This window comes from Ylistrum balloti, unplaced genomic scaffold (assembly GCF_031769215.1).
Source record: "Ylistrum balloti isolate Yb309-2 unplaced genomic scaffold, AGI_CSIRO_Ybal_v1 Utg370102, whole genome shotgun sequence".
NCBI lineage: Eukaryota > Metazoa > Mollusca > Bivalvia > Pectinida > Pectinidae > Ylistrum > Ylistrum balloti.
Window position 1 is genome coordinate 402,412 of NW_026782128.1, and position 22,330 is coordinate 424,741.

The window sequence follows — 22,330 nt, forward strand, 5'->3', positions numbered from 1 at the left end:
GAAGATGTTATTTAAGGTAAGCTTATGCTAGTAGTCGATACAGAGATGATCTTCAGGAATATTAATATTTAGGCAGTTTGGGGCTGTGATAGCTCAATTAGTAAAAATGATGGCCTATATAACCTTAGTTGCAGATCTAAGGTGCATGGTTCAACACTCATTACCCATGATAGTTTGTGTTTTCCAAGGTAGCTGAGAAACAGAGTAGTCTGTGCTGATGTGGTTGTGTCCTTGGGCAAGACACTTTACCCTAATTGCTCTGGACAGCATGTTGACTGCCCCCCCTCAAAATGACACCATCTGTTCACAGGGCGATAATCCCAGCAAACAAATTTAGGCAGTCCTATGTATTAGGGTCGAAAATTATGCTGTAAACTTGCTTTGAAGGCATACAGTAATGAAATAACTGTATGTTTACAGGTGGCCCATGTACGAGCCGAGAGGGACGTTCTGGTTGAAGCAGATCATCAATGGGTTGTGAAAATGTATTACTCTTTCCAAGATGCACAAAACTTATACCTCATAATGGAGTTTCTGCCTGGAGGTAGGTTGGATGTCTGTGTAAAAAACTGCATCATTGTTTTAGTTTTGGTTAAAAAATGAAACATCTGTTCTTATATCAGTTGAAATTTCAATCTGCCTGATTTAAAATAGCAAGATTTTTTCCATATCACCAAATATTGAAATGTTTTGACATTTACAGGAGATATGATGACACTGCTGATGAAGAAGGACACACTAACAGAGGAACAGACACAGTTCTATGTGTCAGAAACCGTGTTGTCCATCGATTCCATCCACAAACTGGGCTTCATTCACCGGGACATTAAACCAGACAATTTACTATTAGATGCCAAGGTGAGGCCAAGTGTAAATGAGTGTAAATAGCAGTGATAGGTCAGTAAGATGTTGGCCTATGTAACCTTGGGTGGAGATCCAAGGTGTGTGGTTTGACCTCCATTACCCATGGCTGTTTATGTTGAGGTTGTCTTTGGTCGAGACACTCTACCAGAAATACTCTGACATGTAACTGGTTTCTGATGCAGCCACCAGCTACTACAAGGGGTCCTCCCACCTTAAATGACTTGCTCATTCATGGGGCGATGTACCCTGGAAACAAACAATTAGCAACACAAAGTAAATTATAAATACTTTAAACTTCAATTACAATACTGTAACTCAGCCATATGGTAATTGTGTGTAAAATGTAAATTCATGATTTATCAAAAACAAATTTGATATAAAAGATTGTCCTTGCCACTCAAATATCACTCATTATCATTTCCTAGTTGTGTTGATTGAAGTTTTTCAACATGCTGGACGTCTAAACAATACAGTACAATTATCATCTTCCTTTTTGTGTTTCAAGATGACATGATGTGATAATCTGATTCTCTTATTATCATTTCAGGGACATATCAAATTATCCGACTTTGGTCTATGTACAGGCCGCAAAAAATCCCATAGAACAGATTACTACAAAGACCTGTCCCAAGCCAAGGCAGGTGACTTCTGTGATTACAACAAAAGTAAGTAGGACCTGATCAAGAGATGCTGAGAAGGTGGTCACAATAGCACAGATGTTGTGGCTTTAGGTTTAAGTAACAGATGAATATCTGAGATGTGATCTTCAATGATTAGTACCTGGCTCAGTCTGCATTTCTCAGGAAGCCAAGAGATAATAGACTGTCCTGTTCTGCAGTGGTCATGTCCCATGGCAAGACACCACAACCAAGTTACCTTTGATAGCATGATCATTGAGATCCACCAAGTTTGATAGTAACTTATGTAAACCAAACAAACAGCTGTTAAAACAGGGTATTTTAGTCAGAGCTTGATAGTAACTTATGTAAACCCAGCAAACAGCCATTAAAACAGGGCATTTTAGTCAGAGCTTGATAGTAACTTATGTAAACCCAACATACAGCTGTTAAAACAGGGCATTTTAGTCAGAGCTTGATAGTAACTTATGTAAACCCAGCAAACAGCCATTAAAACAGGGCATTTTAGTCAGAGCTTGATAGTAACTTATGTAAACCCAACATACAGCTGTTAAAACAGGGCATTTTAGTCAGAGCTTGATAGTAACTTATGTAAACCCAACATACAGCTGTTAAAACAGGGCATTTTAGTCAGAGCTTGATAGTAACTTATTTAAATTGAACAAACAAATAGCTGTTAAAACAGGGCATTTTAGTCGGAGCTTGATAGTAACTGATGTAAACCCAACATACAGCTGTTAAAACAGGGCATTTTAGTCAGAGCTTGATAGTAACTTATTTAAATTGAACAAACAAATAGCTGTTAAAACAGGGCATTTTAGTCGGAGCTTGATAGTAACTGATGTAAACCCAACATACAGCTGTTAAAACAGGGCATTTTAGTCAGAGCTTGATAGTAACTTATATAAACCCAACATACAGCTGTTAAAACCGGGCATTTTAGTCAGAGCTTGATAGTAACTTATATAAACCCAACATACAGCTGTTAAAACCGGTCATTTTAGTCAGAGCTTAATAGTAACTTATGTAAACCCAACATACAGCTGTTCAAACAGGGCATTTTAGTCGGAGCTTGATAATAACTTATTTAAATTTTGAAAAGTTTTGTTACTTTATGTATTGTTTGAAAAATGTAAAGTGCTTGTTTTTTGTTTCAGGTTCCAACCCTATGGATTCCAAGAGGAGGGCCGAGAGTTGGAAAAGAAATCGACGAGCACTGGTATGTTAGAAACTAAATTTTTATTTGCCGATTTTAAAATCAGGTTAGTTTTTGCTTTTGGCTGTATCAATTTGAAGTCATATTTTGGAGACCTATAGAGACTATGTATCTAGCGTTGTAAGCTAAATACAATTATACAGGGCCAGCTGTTACCAGTTGTTTACTCCACACCAATCATATCTGTATATAACTATAGTTTAAATCTACCTGTGTTAGCTAAGATATGTGAGACTGCTACATGGCATTCAGTAGACCATTGAGAGTGTTTTTGACTCCTAAAAATTAAGTTTTAATTTTTCGGTTTTGAAGAGAAATGTCTGTTCTGTATAGATTTGAAGCCTTCAGATTTATGATTTGTCTTCTCAGTGTACTAGTCAATGGTGAGCTGAATGTCCTTTGTTAGAAGTAGATATATACAAGGAGTATTAACACCACGATGTCAACAATGTAGGTCACTATGACCTATATAATATTCTTGTAAAATTTAGACAACCCTATGTAATAGCATAGTATAATATCCTGAATATGAGACTTAAATATACCTTGTATAGCTCTTCTTACAGTGTAGGGAAAAGAGGTGGAGATGTTCCGTTCAAGAGATCCCAATTTGTGTTAAAATCCTTCCTAGAGCCTCAGATTTTCTTAAATTGTTTGAATATCCTTATTCTACTAGGACATATTTCTGTCATATTTGCCGTTTTATATTGTTTTCTGACTGGCTGAAGAGTTTCCTAATGGCTAATGTCATGACACTATCTTGTTGTATTTGTACATGTGGCATTGCCTATTTACTATATTACATGGGTGGCTGTATATTAAATATATTGAAACCAATGGTGTATTATAGAACATTAATTGAAGTTTAATATCCCAGATAGGACACTTATATAACTCACATTAAAGGGAAAATAGAGATATTCTGTGCAAGAGGTCCATAACTGTATGTTTTAGTTTAGAAATTGTTCTGAAACCATTATATATTACTGATAAAGTAGAATAACATACAGGTATAGGAAAGTGAAAAAGCCTTAGACATATACCAACTCGTACAGTTTATAGATAATTTGGAAAAAAAACCTAAATAATAGAATGTTAGTAACAAGTGTGTTGTATAGCTTTCCATTAATGACATGATTGAATGTCTTCAGGCGTATTCCACGGTTGGCACCCCGGACTACATCGCCCCAGAAGTATTTCTCCAGACAGGTTATACAAGCAGCTGTGATTGGTGGTCGCTAGGAGTCATTATGTATGAGATGATGATAGGTGAGTATTACCTCATCAAACTAACACTCAAATATGCATAATGATGTTAGTTGGATGGAGTTCTTCCCCTTGTTTACACTAGTGCTAAAATACACGACCAGGCCAAGCAACTTCTGTACTTTTGTGGTTCTCTTGTAAAAACACTTGACTTACTCTGGATGGCATGAGACCACCTCTTCCATGATATTTGATGGGATAGTCACCTGCTGCTGCAAGCAAACAACGCTTCAAAATGTTCATGGCATGATAGAAACAGCAAGCAAACAATATATAAAACTACCAAGTTGAACAAATTTTTGTCCGGAGCCAAAAATTAAATGTATTTATAAGTGTTTGTGTTGCAGGGTATCCACCATTTTGTTCCGAGAATCCACAAGAGACGTACAAGAAAGTGATGAATTGGCGAGACACTTTAATCTTCCCGCCTGAGATGCCTATATCAAATGAGGCTAGGGATTTAATTAAAAAGTAAGTATACCTTGTCCTGAAAACATTACTTTATAGGTGTTTATTAAGTTGGTTTAGATTTAATTTACATTTATTTCTATTGCAAAAAGAATTGAAAAAGATTATTTTTCTTCAAACGTAACCTTTTAAAATTTATTTAGTTATTTGTTTGTTTATGAATTTGGGTGCAATATTGAGTTTGTCATCAGTGCTTTTTGTGTCTTTTAGGTTTTGCTGTGATCCTGAACACAGACTAGGTGCTAACGGGATAGAGGAAATTAAGTCAGATATATTCTTCAAAGGAGTAGACTGGGAACATATCAGGTACTGTCCCCGCCATCGCTCTAAACAACTACTTAATCACTTGTAAACCTGCTTTACTTATTTCTCTGGTGTAGACAAGACATACTCCTCATGCCACAATCTGTTAAATCAGACAAGGTGTCATTCACATAAAGATGGTGAAAGCAATGAAAAAAACAATACCTTCGTCAGAAAATATAGGCTTCACATTTAGATATTGTTCAAAATTAAAAAAATATCTCTGGTGTATTTTTTAGAAACATGCTTGTTTCTTTTATCACTTACATATGAAGTAAACATAGATAACTATATTTTGTTATGCTGTGAACTTACAGAGAGCGGCCTGCCGCCATTCCAGTGGAGGTAAAGAGTATAGATGATACCTCAAACTTCGATGATTTTCCTGAAATTGATCTCAAGTGGCGTAAGTATTCTTAGAGAATAAATCAGTAGTTTGTTTTTTTCCCCCAAATGTTTTGCTCTAGAAATGAAGATCTTATTTATAAATGTGGAGGGATGTGTCAGCAGGATGACTGGCCTTCATTCTTAATGTAGGAAGTATGTAGGTGTTCAAACATTGGCCTAATGAATGTATATTTTAGAATTTTTTGTCTCTGATAACCAGATATTTGATGAAATGTCCTTACTGTATTATGATAGGATCTAGTATTACAGTTTATTGTAATATCACACTGACTAGTGTCCTTACTGTATTATAATAGGATATAGTATTACAGTGTATTGTAATATCACACTGACTAGTGTCCTTACTGTATTATAATAGGATTTAGTGTTACAGTTTATTGTAATATCACACTGACTAGAATCTGTATTGAATGGTGTAGCTTATTACATGTAAAATATGTTTAAATAGGAAGTGAGATTAATTTAGAATAAAATGGATATATTACAAAGCATAAAGTTATTATAAAGAATATGTTTATTGTTGAGATTAATTTTTTTTTCATAAAAGGCAAGCCATCTAGATCCAAACATCACTAGCGACATTGGGGTGTTTTTTAAAATTTTTTTTTTAGCAAAAGAATTATTGCTGTCAGTTGTATTTTATTGTGATGATAAACTAACAAGAATTGTGTTTTACAGCAACATACCCAGACCCACAAGGCCAGGAACCCCAGGACAAAGATTCCAAGTACAAGGACTGGGTGTTTATCAATTACACATACAAACGCTTCGAGGGACTCACACAACGGGGGAATCCTTTCCCTAAAAGCTAGTTAGAGTGTCACAACAAATACTGGTGAATTATGACACCCGGTTCACACCTACACACACACATGTCTGGAAGTATCAGAGACAATTTTGTTGTACCGACACCGTCACCACTGCATTGAATTGTAATCAGCTGTCATATGGATAGTTTCAGTGATGTCCAGTTAGAAATGTTCACAGAATATGATGACAGCAAAATGTTGTTTTGAAAAGAAACCCAAAAAATAGAATTGTTATTGAAAAAGGAACACAAAAGACAGTGTTTGTGGTAATTGTATTTGTTAAAGTAGATTAGAACCTGGAGTAGCACTGTCAACAATCGACAACAAATGTACAGACGAATTTGTATGTCTGAAACCAAAACATGAATTTTATCGATCTGTCATTGGCAATAGCAAGTTTTTTGCACATTTTCCTTACCTTGTTTTATCCCTTTCATTCTATCGTCATGGTGACATGTTTTACGGAAAGTCCTAATACTTAGGCTACATTGACCAGGATAGAAATCGTGGGTAATGTCGCAACAATTTCAACTGAACGAAAGGGATGGAATAACATTTCTTTTTCTATCAGTAATTATTACATAGGATTTGTGGTATCAACCAAAAGTCGAATGTTGTAATGTTTACAGTTAAGACATCGACACAACAGTAAATTTCAAAGTCTGTAGTTAGCTACTTGTTACCAGAAATGAAAGGGATTTGAAGTTGTAAATTGTTGAAAAATGAAATGGATGTGAAACTTTTGACAACACGAAATTGTAAAAACAAAAACACATATTGCTTCTGCAAATTAGAAATGCTGTATTGTTCTATACAGGCTAGACTGAAAACATGTAAGAATATTCTACATTGTTGCCCAAATCAATTTTCACAAAAAAATCAGAATTTTCAGCAAGGATCTCACTAAACTCTTAGAGATATACTGTTGTGTGGATGTTAACTTGCCAAAGAGTTTGTTGTAGTGTTTCCCTTTTAAACTCAAGTTTCATTTACCACAAACTGGAAGTGAGGCAAGGATGAGAGTGAATGGTCTCAGGGGAGATAACTCTAATGGAATTCAGGATTTCGGAGAGTTTTAATATATTATACTATTTTGATTGTAAACATCCCCATGTCTTTGATGCATCGTATGCAAACATTATTCATCTCATATGTGATGACTGTGGCAAGATATTGTCACAGACTTGTGTTTCTTTTTGCGGCTGTTTCTTTACCTCAATCAAAATTTGTTTCTTCAGATAATTATTTCTTAGATTTGATATTTCTGAATTTTCACTCCAATTTGTTGTTGTTCTTACTTCATAAATTACAGTAAAATGAGGAGAAAGGTGATTAAAGAAAGTGAATTTTTTAAAAAAATAATCTGAAAAAAAGGAAATAAATAAATGAAATGTTTTGAGAGTACGTGTTTAAATTGCTAAATTTATCATAAGAATGATTAATTTATTAAGAAATTTTTTTGTTGAGGTAGAGAATGCTGGAGAAGGATGTCATTTCCTGATAATGCTCTTATACAAGAGACTTATATGTTATTGTGAATATGCACATTCCATTTAATCCTGAGAATGTTTTTATTGTTATGAGGATAAGGTACACGATAGTAGGTAAACCACGTTTATTTTTTGCCTTATTTAAAAATAAAACACTGCTGCGTTGGTTTCAAGACCCTTGTGTAGAATCCTGTTGCACGTGCGATGGTCAATGATCCCAATAATACACACGTTGATTTATGGCTGGTGGAGAGAGGAACGCGTTGGTAAATTGTGCTGCTGTTATATTTGATGTGTGTGTGATTTTTTGGCATTTCTTGTGTGACTGTTAAAGTAGATTTATCAAACTTGGGCAAAGTTTTCTGTTTGCTTGTAGATTGTTTTTAGTTATAAGAGATTATAAACGTTTGTATCAATAAATATTACCTTCCAAAGTTGATCAGCAATTGAAATACATATTGTGCTGTGTTTAATATCACAGGAGTGTAATATACCTGCAGTCTGTTAAACATGGGTGTCATCCATTCACATTTAATTTATTTTGCAATTATTGTTAATATGGAACAAAAGGAATAATCTGTTACTGAATGCTGTATTTTCCAAAGAATTTAAAAATTTTAATGTGCCAATTTTCTTTTTCACTGTTCTTTTCTTCAATGCTATTTTATGAATGTCACACTTTGATTCCGCAATCAGTTGTAAAGCTTAATGGTATGAATGTAGTTTGTGAAAAAGTAAATTACAATTTGGTGGGGTTTAATAAACTTGCATAAAGTCATTGGGAAAAGCAACTAATAAGACTATGTTCTGTAACATGTATTTACATGGATGTTAATTTCCAGTGACGAATCATTTGAAAATTTATCAAGATGTGTAAAGAAGAAATTATTGTACTTGACACAAGTCAATTCCCCTAAAATTGATTCTGGAAATGGACGATTATTGAAAAGTTATAAAACAAAATGAAGCAGTATAGATATAGATGTTTGAGAAAGTTTGTTAACAGGGAATTCAAAGTCTGTAGTAAACACCTTTTGTTTTAGAAGGCATGACAATTTCGTAATGTGCAGAACGAGTGATTGCTTCTGCAGAGAAGTTGTATTGCTAATTTTTGGCTAAGGATTCTTTAAGCCTTTTAAAGTACTTCTACAGTTTAGTGTACAAAATCTTATTTAGAAGTGAGTTGTGTCTGTTTTTATATACTTAATTTACATTGGTTTCTATCTTGGCTAAAGGTGTAAAAATTTAAGTGGCTTCCTTGATGAAGGGCAGACTTTAAGGAGATATTTACTTTCACATGGGAAGAACTGATATTCAGTTTTCATAGAAAGACAGAAATTTGATTAAGAATGAGACAAATAAAACGAGTAATCTTGATTAGAATTCAGACCAAAAGCAATCTGGTTTCAGTATACTTATAAACTCTAAAACAATACTGACGTGATTGAAACCTAACTGTGATTAAACTTGAAATGTCAGGGAGACAAGTATGTAAGTTAGGAATTTTAAATGTTTTGGTAGTAAACACTGGTAAAGGAAGCACTTTATTTTCCAAGTTTTTTTGTGCTTGTATGTGTGATAGTTGACAAACTATTATCATTTTCCGTGTGATAGACATTGAGTAATTTAAGGCGTTTTTATTATCATCATTGCACATCTTATTATATTATCGTTATTATTATTAACAAACGTTATTATTTAAAGCATATTAATAAGATGTATTTACAAATGCAGTCGAATGCATCATGTATGACACAAATATTTGTAATGTTTCTCCCCTAGTGTCTGCCTCGAACCACAAATTGTACTGTAATCTTAATCTATGTAAACTTGACTCGTCTTTTCTGCCCAAACTCTATAAACAATTCATTGGATATGAATAAGGCTGTTGCTTCTGGTATTACAATACTAATTATTGGCAGCCTTGCTCAAGCCCCAAATTTTAATGTTGGAGGGTCAGTCAATTCAGGTTGAATCTTTCTCTAAAACTAAAAGTGATACACTGGTGATTCCTGCAAGTGTGGGGTGGATTGTGGATGTTAAGCAACTTTGCTCAGACTTCAGTTTTATGTTGGTTTCCAGTATATTCTATAGGCAGTACTTCCCTTGTGTATGCTTGGAATTCTGGGAAGATTTGTATATGGTGCCAACTTGACAGTGACCATTTTTTTGATCCTGGGTTTTACTGTGTACTTCATTGCTGAAAACTGGTAGAAAGTACAAAACTTTCTTTTCTTCTTTTTTCAGTTAAAGTGTTTTATTGATAAATGGATTTCCTTTAAAAGACTTTAATTAAAACATAGAGAAAAGCATGTTTTAGAGAAGACTGAGACTGGCATCTAACTACAAGATTCGCTATGTTGGAAGTTAGTATGATCTTAGAAGATCACTGGTTAGTTAAATCAATCAGCTTGCTTGTAATAAATTTATATAGGATGTGTAATAGATGGGGATGATAGTTGTTTGATCTCATACAGTTTTTGTTGCACTTTGCATCTCCTCGTAGTCAGTGATTAGTTGTCATGGATACCAATTGTATGCGACCTTCCTCTCATAATCAAAATACTAGCTCGTGGGCACAGACTACTACAAGTCTGTCACACACAATATTGCATATATTCTGCAATAATGCATGCATTTACAAGTCGGTGTGATTCCACTTTTGTTGTTTTTCTTTGTTGGTTTTCTTTTTCTTTTTTTAATTTATTTGTCAGTTATGGAAAAACAATTAAAATGTTTTTAATTCATTCATTCATCCATTTATTCATTTATTCATCTGTTTGTTTTTCAAGTGCTTTTTTGTTTACCATAGTTTTAGTGATGCTTGTCTAAAGATGTATGATTTTCTGTGAATATTGAACTGGAAATGATAATTATATGTGTATTTACAAATTGCAAGAAAAAATTCTCTCCTTTACCTAATTTATGGATTAGAATCACAAATCTGTTTTAAGTGAAACTGGATTATCAATACATTATGACCTTTGAATGCAAAAAAAAAAAAAAAAAAAATGAACTAAAATAAGAAACTAGAAGCAGGAATTGAGGATGATAAAATTTTATTCAATCAAACATTGAAGATTAAAATTAGCTTAATTTCCTTCAAAATCATTTTAAAACTTTTTGAATTTTAATTTTCATGTTTTCCATACTGGCTACTAATTCATGTGATGTAGCAAAGACAAGCTGTAGCGGTTTATATATATATAAGGCATTTGTGTACTTAAATCAGATTGTACACCTGTTTCCTTTTGAATACCAGGTATTCCAAATAAATTGTCATTCCAATATGTCAACTTGTTACAAATCATCATATGGTGACCAAATGAAGGGTCCTCCACTGTTGTATAACCTGTACAAAACTCAACATGTTGTTGAACCATTTTAATCTTAAACTTATAACATTTTGTAAACATGGATATTTTACTTGAAAACAAAATACACTGTATACATATAGCCTTGTAAATTATCAATGTGTATATTTACCTGAAGGTAAATGATATGTTTTAATTTCTGCAAAAATGGGTGAAGCTTGAAAAGTTTTTTCCCCATTTGCAAATTATGTAGTCTGAAGGCTGCTAACATAGCAATTAATATTTGCTTCAGGTCAATAACTGGTTAAATTTTGCATCAATTTTTGCTTCAGCTGTTAAAATCTGTGAATCGTATTTTGAAGAACGCAGTTATTTTCCTTTATAAAAGCTTGTTGTTGATACAAATGATTACCAATATTTCCTGGCTACTGAAGTAGGAAATTATCAATGTTTACAATAAGTCAATATCCCAAGCCAGACATAGTTCAAACTCTGTAACTGTTCATGATACACTTTACCAGGATTTTTTTTAGAAAATGATCAAGTCTGTTCATTTAAGCCTCTGATGAGTATGGTTTTCATATTTTAGTGTTTTTAACACTTGTTTGATCATTTTGTGTTCATTCGTTCGCCTTATTTGCCATCTGTGAGTCGCCCATGCCTGACACCAATACATTACGTGGTTCATTGAGCAGTTTCTTGGCTCTAATTGCTTCACTGATTCAGACCATGTGTCCTTATACTGTGATATGTAGATAATCGTAATCTGTGTCCAAATGGGTGAATGTAACAAAAATAAAAATTAACTGAATTTTATATGTTATGTTTGTTGTGTTTAGATCTCTCTCTCCAAAAACCCCCTCCCCAAACAATAAGGTTCAAGAGTGAATATATCTTTAATGTTGCTGAAATAGCCAAATGGATTTCAAAGATTTGTATTTTTTTTAACTGACTCAACTTCTTGAGTGGTAAGAGTCAAAAATATTCCAAGTGGTAGGACACCGGCAGCAGATCTATTTTTAGTCCTGTCGTATGTCCCCTTGGTAGGCACAGATAATCTCTCACCTGCTTTATATAATTATGCAGTAAACTTCAGCAGACATTCTTTCAACCTTTTGGGGGTGCCCCACACTTACTTGTCTCTTACCGTCTGCTGTAAGATACAGCAGGCATTCTCTTTCCCTAATCTGAAAATTTATTGCATGAGCCTTGGGCACAATTTAGTTTGGAAATCATGTCAAACATTGTGTGTTATATGACAATAAAGTGCTTGTACGATTTCTTCTTCCTACCACCTGGTCATATGAGAACATCTGTAAAATGATATACAGTAGCTAACAAATTACAGGAACAAGATTATTACCCTATTATATATCTAAGTAATACAACCAATGATGTGATTGTTGATTCAAAATCTGGAAAGTTCTGTTATCATCTGGTTGAAACCAGGATCGGATAGAATTTCATATCAATTGCCGCACATCAATATTAAATTTATCACAATTACATTGAAGGCTATGAAATTGTTACCGAGATATTTATGCAGCACATATACGCTATATGCTATACAGATCACGACCTCAAATAAAATTTACATCTAAAGGTAATGTATCAAAAAAGTAATTTCTTATTTAAGATTAGATCTGAAAAAAGTTGGTCTGCCATTGAGAGAAGGAAGAAGTATGTCAAAGGTTAGAGCAATATAAATGAGGCCAGTTCTGCTGAAGTTTGTAGTTTGCTGTAAAGTAGATCAATGTAAGCAGGAAAGTCGAAAGCAGAAATGTGTACTTATATTATAAACACATTAGTTAAATACATCTGATAAGTCAAATGTTTTGTTCGGTCCTGAATTTTTCTCATCTTTATCTTTGTAAATTAAACAGATGATTCAAAAACTGTTGAGATGATTACTGCATTTGTGTTGAATATATTTTATGGTCCTTCCCAATAAAGATATTGTTGACGAAAACATATGTATGAAGGGAAGTAACTCTTATATGCCATTCCAACTTAAACATGTATCATGATGTAAGACAGAATCTATCTCAAAACAGAATGCATATTTTCTAATTGGATGTGTAAATGTCTTGGCAGGTTATCAAAGTACTGTACAAATGACACAGAAGTAAATATAGAACAATATCAGGCAAACATGGAGTCTTACTGTGAAATCAAAATTGGTGAAATTGGGACAAAAAATGAAGAAAGGAGGAAGATTTCACAGAAATCAAAGAAACAGAGCGAGGAGAATAAAACCAGGTGTTCTAGTAAGAGTCTTCACTTTTATCCATGTAAGTCTAGGCCAATAGAAGTCATTAGAAATGTACTGATCACAAATGGGAACCAGGATTAGTAGTAGATAAGGTATATATGCTTAATAAATAATATAATAGGTATGAGGAACAAGACTCGAACACCACATAACACGAAAGAAAGGTGTGATAACTCTGCTCTTGTAAGTTTATATTTTACATGGTATTCAGATAAGCTAGCGAAGTTTTCAATTTGAGAAAAAGATATGTTAAAGTTGATGGAAGCAGGAGAAAGAAGATGGAGAGATATTCAGAGTAGATTATCTTTAAGATGGTGGTTAGTGGATTAGTCAGTGGAGGGGGCAGGGGTGGAGTAGGTTGCCTGTAGGGGAAGGGGTGGAGTACCAAACAAGGTAGGTTGTATGTAGGGGAAGGGATGTAGAAGGTGGGAAGGTGGAGGAGGGACAACAATGTATGCACTGGAAACACTAGCAAAAGTTTAAACCGTAACTTTTGCAAAAATCTCAATTCCACAAATAATTGATTAAAGCAAATTAATTACCTTTTTACTCTTTTTGTAGGTCAGATTGTCCAAATAGCTAATGGACTACACACAGACCTGAGATATTTCAACACAACTTTTCTAAAAATGTAGATTAATCGGGAATGACACAGAACAAATATCAATTAAGAAGATATAATACAAAACATTAACTGGATGATTATTTTTTAATGTTATGGAGATATATTTCAAACAAAACAAAAAACTTGTTAAACTTATAATTATAATTAACATCGCAAGCAGTCTGTATATAGTATTATCATATTGATGTCAACATTCACAATACAGAGACCTTAGCATCAGTGCTGAGATAAAAATGTCAATGACCACGCAGAACAGGTGCCCGATAAAAGAGGGTTAAGTTGATTGTACTGGGGTCACTCACATTGTCCTGACAATACTGGCTGCTTAAAGTAGAAATGTCATTGACCCTATTGCTTGCACATACCTACCTTAGTTTAGAACAATGACCAATTGTGTATTTTTCTGTGTTGATTAATTAAAAAATCAAAATTGAAGATTTCAAAACAAATACATGTAGTTGTATTTCAAATTACAATTTGTTTGCTAATTGATAAGTTGTGAGCCTCATATTTAAGGTTTTGACTTCTGGCGGCGTTATTTTTCATAATCCCCATCAGTATCCAAAGTATCATCTGACCGAAAGTGGGTCTGGAAATGGCCTTTTTAAATTTTAGACATATATAAAAGTCTGATGTAGCGAGATATGGTGAATAAGGTGGATACTCAAACAATTCAAAGCCCTTGTCATTAATGGCAGCCATGGCAATGACAGCTTTGTGAACAGGGACATTGTCCTGTTGGAATAACACACCTTCACTGAGTTTTCCACAGCGCTTCAGTTCCATATTTTGTCTGAACTGCCAAAGAAGTGATGCATAATATGTGCCATTGATTGATTGTCTCTTTTGCAGGCAATTTACTATCAGAATACCATCAGCATTACAGAAAACAGAGGCCGCAACCTTTCCAGCTGATGGAACAGTCTTTGCCTTCTTTGGCAGGGTGAACCAGGGTGCTGCTGTTGTTAAGACTGTTGCTTGGCTTCTAGGTGGGAAATGTTTTATCCAGAGTCACAGAACTCTGCTGAAGTTAGTAGAATCTGCCTCTTAAAGGTTCAAATTAGCATGTGACAAAGTCTGCCTGGTGATGCTTCTGATCAACTGTCAGAAGTCTTGGTACGCAACAGGCTGAGAGCTTTCAACTTTCAAGTTCTCTACATTCTATTTCAAAATGTGAAACAAAATGTAAATGTACAGCGAGTTCCCCTTCCCAATTTTTATAAAAAGACATCAACACCAATTCCTAAGTACCTTTGTGTCATAAGTGTAGGGAGCTAATACATTTGTATTGTTGTTGTTCAGTATTATCAGTGTGTATTGTGATTGGATGTTATCATCGTGTGTAATTGATGAGGTTGGATGTTATCATTGTGTGTAGTTGATGAGGTTGGATGTTATCACTGTGTATGGTTGATGAGGTTGGATGTTATCACTGTGTATGGTTGATGAGGTTTGATGTTATCACTGTGTATGGTTGATGAGGTTGTATGTTATCACTGTGTATGGTTGATGAGGTTGGATGTTATCACTGTGTATGGTTGATGAGGTTGGATGTTATCACTGTGTATGGTTGATGAGGTTGGTTGTTATCACTGTGTATGGTTGATGAGGTTGGGTGTTATCACTGTGTATGGTTGATGAGGTTGGGTGTTATCACTGTGTATGGTTGATGAGGTTGGGTGTTATCACTGTGTATGGCTGATGAGGTTGGATGTTATCACTGTGTATGGTTGATGAGGTTGGGTGTTATCACTGTGTATGGCTGATGAGGTTGGTTGTTATCACTGTGTATGGTTGATGAGGTTGGATGTTATCACTGTGTATGGCTGATGAGGTTGGGTGTTATCACTGTGTATGGTTGATGAGGTTGGGTGTTATCACTGTGTATGGTTGATGAGGTTGGGTGTTATCACTGTGTATGGTTGAGGTTGGGTGTTATCACTGTGTATTGTTGATGAGGTTGGGTGTTATCACTGTGTATGGTTAATGAGGTTTGATGTTATCACTGTGTATGGTTGATGAGGTTGGGTGTTATCACTGTGTATGGTTAATGAGGTTTGATGTTATCACTGTGTATGGTTGATGAGGTTGGATGTTATCACTGTGTATGGCTGATGAGGTTGGATGTTATCACTGTGTATATGGTTGATGAGGTTGGATGTTATCACTGTGTATGGCTGATGAGGTTGGATGTTATCACTGTGTATGGCTGATGAGGTTGGATGTTATCACTGTGTATGGTTGATGAGGTTGGGTGTTATCACTGTGTATGGCTGATGAGGTTGGTTGTTATCACTGTGTATGGCTGATGAGGTTGGTTGTTATCACTGTGTATGGCTGATGAGGTTGGTTGTTATCACTGTGTATGGCTGAATGTGTGTTTTAAGGCATTCGTTTCATATTCATTAATTCACCTCAATGTTCCGTGTATACCCAGGTTATAAATTCCTTATATTAACACACGATCAATATTTATTTTATTATTCCATGTATAAAAGTTAAATTGGCTTATTATTAAGAAAGCTATACATCAAACACGAACTCTATATTAACTCTTTTATGATAAAACTGACACACAAACTCCTGAAGTGTCCTTGACCAATATACAAATTAATTGGGAAATTACGAACATGTCACCAAAGGATGAAAATTGCTTACATTGCATGTTTGGTAGGATTTCTCACATCTGAACGTAGACACAACAGATTAGGCCTTTGATCTGTTAGTCTAAAATCAATAAGTTTTATTATCTCCCACACAGGACGACATCAGCGTAAATTATTCTGATACTGTTGAGATTGCAGATGGGGGAATCCTTGTACGATTCTAGTTTGTTTGATGTTCAGAATATATCTACCATTAATGTATGATGCAATCTACTGGATTTAAGCCAGCCTAGGAAAGAATCACAGCAATACCATCTTAGTGAGCCACTCTCCATCTTGGAATTGCCATTTCACAGTGATTACGATCATCTAAAAGAAACCTGTTTTTGTTTGTTTGGTTTTTTCCAGCATAAGTTAGAACGGAGCATTTAATCAGAAACTTGGTCATGTGCACTTTCTGCTTGACAACAGAAAAGGATGTTTTTTGAAAGCATGTAAATATTTTCAGTTGTGTTGGTGAAAAAGATCTTTTCAAATCATATCTAAACCAAACTGAGAAATCTCATTTTGGACTTTAAAATTGAGATGTGGATAATCTAGATTTTAAAAAAATCATTGAGAAAAAATCAATATGAAGCTCCCTCCTGGTTAGGATTTAATCGTATGTGACAGTCAAGTAAAAATATTGCTAAAAGACAGGCCTGCTGAGGGCTTTTGATCAGTTTAAAAACCCTCGGAAATAGAGATTCCATGTTTAATGTGACTCTTAGGTAATCAGACTCTGTCTAACTTAATCCCAAGGTAATCAGTCTCCCTATTTAACTGACCCCTGGGTATCCAAACTCCCTGTCTAATCTGACCCCTAGGTAATCAGTCTCCCTATTTAACTGACCCCTGGGTATCCAAACTCGCTGTCTAATCTGACCCCTAGGTAATCAGAATCCCTATTTAACTGACACCTGGGTATCCAAACTCGCTGTCTAATCTGACCCCTAGGTAATCAGAATCCCTATTTAACTGACCACTGACCCCTAGGTAATCAGACTCCCTATTTAACTGATCCCTGGGTAACCAAACTCCCTGTCTAATCTGACCCCTAGGTAATCAGACTCCCTATTTAACTGACCCCTGGGTATCCAAACTCCCTGTCTAATCTGACCCCTAGGTAATCAGTCTCCCTATTTAACTGACCCCTGGGTATCCAAACTCCCTGTCTAATCTGACCCCTAGGTAATCAGACTCCCTATTTAACTGACCCCTGGGTATCCAAACTCCCTGTCTAATCTGACCCCTAGGTAATCAGTCTCCCTATTTAACTGACCCCTGGGTATCCAAACTCCCTGTCTAATCTTACCCCTAGGTAATCAGTCTTTGTCTAACTTAATCCCTAGGTAATCAGTCTCCCTATTTAACTGACCCCTGGGTATCCAAACTCGCTGTCTAATCTGACCCCTAGGTAATCAGAATCCCTATTTAACTGACCACTGGGTAACCAAACTCCCTGTCTAATCTGACCCCTAGGTAATCAGACTCCCTATTTAACTGATCCCTGGGTATCCAAACTCCCTGTCTAATCTGACCCCTAGGTAATCAGACTCCTTTTTTAATCTGGCCCCTACATAGACTCCTAGCCTAACTTAATCCCTTTGTAATCAGACCTTTTGTTTAATTTAACCCCACATAACCTGACTCCTTATTTAATAGAACTCTGAGAAATTAGGCCCTGCAGTATTCTGTCTGATTGTACATGATGTAATTTGATTTCTTATAAAAATTTCCAGTGTCTCAAAAGTAATTGGATAGAACAGGAAAATAATGTATCTCAATTCATGTAGCAGTAGTTCATCAATTATTTTGAATTTAACATTCGTTTGCTGCATGTTACATTGAACAAAACAATATTCTATATTGGAGTGTCTTCTATTAAATAATTGTATGCTGACATTATCTACACTGTAGTGCAATGACCTTTTCAAATGTTTCCTTTACAAGAAGTTTCAGTTATAACGTATTATAGCATGTTTTTTTTATCCTTATCATTAAGCATCAACTAAAAAGTATTGAAGCGATACTTTAAAAGTCTTGTTTGTAAATCTTGTAGATTCCATCACCACTGGCACACTCAGAACACTTCGGCCATATCCAGTGTAATCACTCAAGATATTAAAGGGAAGAATTATCCAACAAACGTGAAAATGAAATCATGTTACCAGTTTCCTGTAGGGGGAAGTTTCAGATGATGTCATTGTGTGGGCGACTTTGATGCACAGTTTACATGATTTTCAATTATGAGTGAAATTATTGAATAAATTACCCACAATTTTTTTGAAGACCAAACATAACTGACCAAATAACTCTTTTATTTCCTCGAGGTTTTCCTATAAACTTTGAATTTTAGAATATACAAGGGAAGAAATCGTGATAATAACAGAAAAGTGACATTATCCTACATTACATAAAGAGGTTTTCACTGAATCAATTATGTATGTGAATTTGAGAGATCTTTCTCCTTACCATCCTCAGCTAGAGGGAATTTCCCTTTCCTCAAGCGTTAAGATTGTCCAGCTAGTGCTATTCTCTATGAACATTTTGCACTAAAATATTTTTGACAGTGCTGATAGCAGCTTTGGTATTTACTTTATATAGCAATTAATGAGGCTGCACTAATCCATCATTGTGCTAATTTGCTAAAAGGTAATAACGCACTAAAATTTTATTGCCCCAAATGAAGTGCATTGTATATTTACAATAAAAGAATCATTACATTAAAAGACAATTCAAATCTTAAACAAATTCATTTAAACCTTTTTTTATTTTTCAAATCTAATAACCGATCATTATACATGAATCCAAATGTATATTTACAAATGTACACCACATTCAAACAAAACAAAATATCCACAGGTAAAATTGAATAAAGTGTGTCAACAAATAAAAAAAATCATTTATTTAAATGTTCACGTTTGCATTGTAAGTGCATTGAACTTATCCAGATATAAGGAAAAGAGGCAAGTATATTGGACATCACAAACTAAACATAAACCCAACTGGTAAACCTATATACCATACCAGTCAACCCAAACTTATATAAAAAAGGGGAGATGTAAAAGTAAGGGGAGGTAAGCAAAACTTATCATGAAACTTTTTTTTCCCACTTTTATTTGTCTTTCATTCTAAAACTTTTCTGGCCTTGTTGTTGATACATAACTATGTATAAGACCATACTCAGCTAGAAAAAATAAACAAACAAGATAAGGTCTTAAATCACTTAATTAATAATACAAATTTCCCTTTTACTACAAAAATCTTATTCTTCCTTTTTTTTTAATACAAAGTTTCTTATCTGATATCAGTATCGTAAATATATATCCTATATAGTTTATTAATTGATCATGCAAGTAAATGATTAAGCAAAACTGTCAGTAAAAATTAAGTGAGAAATTTTTAAACAATTATCATAGCGGAATCAATACTATGAACATTTATAAATTTTTTTCAAAGTGTAAAAAAGATTTGGAAAAAACATCACCAAAAGATGTTTTTTTGAAAACTAACTTCCCTAAAAATATTCTGAGATTCAAAGTAAAGAAATCTGAAATACGAAATCTACGTCAGTATGTTATTTCTCTACAAAAACATGTATGGACATATTAATAGCCAAAATTTTAAGTTCCTAAAAAATACCATTCGTTATAATAATACATTGTACTTCCAATTAAAATACTTATCACCATGTAGTCATATAGCAAAAAACGTGTCATAATAAAATACTCTGTACATGTATTACCTGATAAGGTGATTATAACTTTTTTCATTAAGTATTAGATGAAAAGTGTACCCAATAATTACATTGTGATCTATACACAGGGTTACCAAAGAGGATAAATATGAATGTACATCAAAAATGAAATGAAATAGAAGTATTCCACTACGGTCAACTACTTGACTTTTGTGTGTGCTTGAGAGATATTAAGACAATATATATATATATAAAAAACAATACATATAATACACTGCTTTCTTTCCTTGTGAACTTACATACCGTTATAGACATACTCATGTGCAGTTGTTTACTTAGTATTGAGGACTGGTGTCAGTGATTCAGTTGGGAGACAAATAGGTTGTCCGTAATATTGTAGTGACAGATACTTGCAACCTCTTAAAAACAAAATTTCACGATTTCTTCATGCGTTCATAGTCATAAACCTTTTTAGAATATAGATTATTCCACTGATAAAATTTTTAAAATCATGTTACTGTATCTTACAAGAGAAAAATAAACCAGCTATACAGTGTTCAAATGATATCACAATTTGTCCTATTTAGTCACTACCATGTTTCATTTCTAAAAGATTTTACAATATTCCCTGTTTAGTCAATGTATGATTTTTTTCAGTGGAAAAAAAAAGTTTTTTAATCACAATTTTTCCTGCCTAGTCATCGCACTGATCACTGGTTTCCATATAAGTCACTGAAAAAATAACCATTGAACTAAAAATCTTAATACTTGTGTTCAGGGTTATCTGCCCTTGAATGCTGTTTGTAAGTGAATAACAATATCAGATATAAAAAACAATGTCTGTGATGCCAACTAACAGATTGAAGACAATTGTATCTTTATCAAACACTTCACCAATGTATATCCTGAAAATATCACAGTCCAGTTTAATATACACATATAATGAATGGGGCTGAGACCCTACCAGGCAGGACCTATACAGATATACTGCTAAGTAGATGGTTCCCTAGTTCATCTAGAAACTGAACATTCAGAGCTTGTTTCCTGGTTAAAGATTCAGGATAATAGGAGAGAAATATATCTAAAACAAGATTCGACCCCATGACCTCTAAAAACTAGAGGGTCACACTAAACAAAGGGTCACTTGTGCTGGCCGCTAAGATTATTAATCCTACTCAAGAAAATTTCATAAACCTTACGTACATAAAACGGTTCATTCTGTCAGGCTCAGAAAACTTAACACTCAATTACAACGATGGAAAACTCTATATTTTGCAGGCAGACTTTCACTTTAATAAAACAATCAGGACAACTCCACATTACAGAAATTTTTCTCAAATCACAGTAAATATATATGTACATCACAAAAGTACATTAGTACTTCGAGAATAAAAATGACAAACATAATCAGACGTTCATCTGATAAAGACTTTTAACAAACAATGCAGACATCTGTCCAAGAAAGACTTCAATAATAAAAAGTGCCTGTTTCGCACTATCACAATGACACTCGCACTATCACAATGACACTCTCACAGTGACACTCGCACTATCACAATGACACAGACAAAAAATGAACTGTACATCATCTAAAAAAACATTTCAGAATCTTACTTAAGTATTGCTCAATATAGATAAAAGTACAGCTTTATCACACTGTAACACTCTATAAAACAAGTGAAATAATGTAAATGTGTGTATTTGTGGTCCCAGCTGTGTCAGGAAAAACAATCATTTGAACCATGGTTATCTCATATTTAAAAAAAAATTAAATCTGTTTTTGAAATCCATCAAAATCAATCAGATTTTTACAATTCCAAAGAATTGAAATTTTATCCTGAAAGAACATTAGGATAAATCATTTACCAAATTGTTGCATGAACCATATCATATCTATAAATAGCCCATGGTCCATATTTAATGTATTATCAAATACATTTTACCTTCATGTAAAAAAAAGGTCATGCATTGCTATATAAACAATGATGCCACGCTGTTTCTTTAAAGATGAAGTAAAAAGAAATCCAAGGGATGTATGATATACCTTTATTACACGACCCTGCATATACTCATCTTCTTTCAGCATTTCCAAATTTTCCCATCCCCACCCCCCCTGCTGAATTTTATTTCTTATTTTTTCCAACTAAAATATTCATCTTTCAATTAACTACTTGTTGGTTTTTGCCAGAGGTGTTTATAATCAGAGAAATTGCTCATAGAATCAACTGAATTAGAGTTCTTGGTTTGGTGAACTTGCTTTGTCACATTTCCACTGTTGTAATATCCATAAACACTGCACTACTTTTCTTCGT

General features: G+C 34.1%; 1 protein-coding gene across 1 annotated transcript in view; it reads left to right on the forward strand.

Moving 5' to 3' along the window:
* The window catches only part of LOC132550049 (serine/threonine-protein kinase tricornered-like), a 69,427-nt gene extending 57,835 nt beyond the window's left edge, over positions 1-11,592 (forward strand). The window contains exons 6-14 of the mRNA XM_060214048.1: positions 421-544; positions 704-858; positions 1,412-1,529; positions 2,660-2,721; positions 3,870-3,987; positions 4,332-4,455; positions 4,663-4,758; positions 5,073-5,161; positions 5,842-11,592. Coding sequence (XP_060070031.1) covers positions 421-544; positions 704-858; positions 1,412-1,529; positions 2,660-2,721; positions 3,870-3,987; positions 4,332-4,455; positions 4,663-4,758; positions 5,073-5,161; positions 5,842-5,975 — 1,020 coding nt within the window. The 3' untranslated portion in view covers positions 5,976-11,592. The remainder of the gene's footprint in view (positions 1-420; positions 545-703; positions 859-1,411; positions 1,530-2,659; positions 2,722-3,869; positions 3,988-4,331; positions 4,456-4,662; positions 4,759-5,072; positions 5,162-5,841) is intronic.
* The last annotated feature ends 10,738 nt before the right edge of the window (positions 11,593-22,330 follow it).